At 34.7% G+C, this 1,926-nt stretch overlaps 1 protein-coding gene across 1 annotated transcript; it reads left to right on the top strand.

The window, feature by feature from the left end:
• Nucleotides 1–525: 525 nt before the first annotated feature.
• LOC130236499 (trace amine-associated receptor 13c-like) lies at nt 526–1,581 on the top strand. Its single transcript, XM_056467222.1, has one exon. The coding sequence runs from the start codon at nt 526–528 to the stop codon at nt 1,579–1,581; it is 1,056 nt and encodes a 351-aa protein (XP_056323197.1).
• The last annotated feature ends 345 nt before the right edge of the window (nt 1,582–1,926 follow it).

Raw genomic sequence — 1,926 nt, 5'->3', positions numbered from 1 at the left:
GATCACTTATGGGTAAAATGAAGACCATGGGGGTCAGGTAGTTGAAACTGTAGGCTACAAATATTTAATTCATTATGAATAAATTAATTATTTAATTATTTAATTCTATGGTAGAAGCCAGACTTTTCTTTCTTTCTTATGTCTGTTCTTTCTTTAGATGCACATTATTTTTCTATTTAGTTACTGATGACTGTTTTGGAACTTTCAGCATTGAATAGGTGTTCCTATGTTTTAAAAAATGTAATTTCAAGCCCTGCAACACATCAGTCTGTGATTTGGTTGATGGAATTTTAATTAAATCCACACCAAAGGGTTTCACTTAAACGAGTTCCAGAGTCACTCTGGATTTAAAAACATATTGGAATTTTAGCAGCTGATTAAAGCAACTAAACACATTTTTAAGCTGAACTTCAGCAGAAAACCCTAACCTAGACAGAAGCTAATAATATAAAAAAATTTTTTAAAAAAGATTACATCATAGTGGGCGGTAGATGGGTTGGTCAGTCTGATCCAGATACTTTATAAATGAAAGGACAAAAAGGAGAGCAGAACAAACTCCTAACAGGAGGAGACTCACTCATGGCCTATGAGACAGAGGATCAGGAGACTCAATACTGCTTTCCTCACATCAACTCATCATGTGTCAAGGGGAAACGCTCCAAACATGAATACAGTATCATGTATGTGTTTTTTTCACTGCTGTCAGCATGGACTGTGTTTCTGAACCTGCTGGTGATCATCTCCATCTCTCACTTCAAGAAGCTTCACACTCCAACCAACATGATTATTCTCTCTCTGGCTGTAAATGATCTGTTTATTGGACTCGCCATGCCTATAGAGGCCATCAGACTGATTGAGAAGTGTTGGTACTTTGGAGACACTTTCTGTGGACTTTATATATTATTTGTGTCATTACTTCTCGCTGCATCTCTTGGCAATTTACTTTTAATTGCTGTTGATCGATATGTGGCTGTGTGTCACCCTCTACTGTACCCACAGAAAACAACCATCTCTAAAACATTAATAACTATCTGTCTGAGCTGGGCTTGTTTATCAGCTTATGTCACTGCCATTGTAATTAATAATGGATATTTTGACACTTCACTCAGAACAGATGTGTGTTTTGGACAGTGTTTAGTCATGATAAGTTTTAGTTGGATACTCACTGATCTGTTCATGTCTTTTATTTTTCCTTGTACTCTGATCATCACTTTATATCTGAGGATTTTCTATGTAGTTCATCAGCAAGTGAAGGTTATAAACTCTCTGATGAAGAGTGGTAAATGTGTAACGGAGGGTTCAGTGAAGAGGAAATCTGAGAGTAAAGCTGCTCTGACTTTAGGAATCATTGTGTCAGTTTATCTGCTTTGCTGGATTCCTTACTATATCTGCTCTCTAACTGTAAACTCTTCCACAGTTATAAATGTTTTAATATTTGGTGTACATACTAGCTCAGGTCTGAATCCTCTGGTTTATGCTTTATTTTACCCCTGGTTTAAAAAGACAGCTAAACTCATTTTAACTCTAAAAATATTTCAGCCGGCATCCTCTCTGATCAATATTTTTACACATGAATTATAATTATTTGTCACTAACAAAAATATAATGTTTTATTTACATTTGTAATTTTCACTACTCAAGTTACACAGCATTACAGAGTTTATTTCAATCTGTAAGTTGAAGTCACTTATGACAGTAGTACACATTATTAACTATGTGAGTTAGGTATGATGTGGGGGTTGTGAGGCTCATCTTGGTTTATGCTTAATCCCATATAATAATTTTAATAATATTCATAACTGCTATGAAAACTATGTTACCAAAATCACCTGTTTATTGATAATAAATTTATACGTGCTTTTTTTCCCCAAATCTAAAAAACAAATGTTGAAGTGTTTTGTGGCTAACGCCATGTTCATACAAACA

Source organism: Danio aesculapii, chromosome 10 (genome assembly GCF_903798145.1).
Source record: "Danio aesculapii chromosome 10, fDanAes4.1, whole genome shotgun sequence".
In the NCBI taxonomy this organism is placed as follows: Eukaryota; Metazoa; Chordata; class Actinopteri; order Cypriniformes; family Danionidae; genus Danio; species Danio aesculapii.
This window is presented reverse-complemented; position numbering and strand designations above follow the sequence as displayed.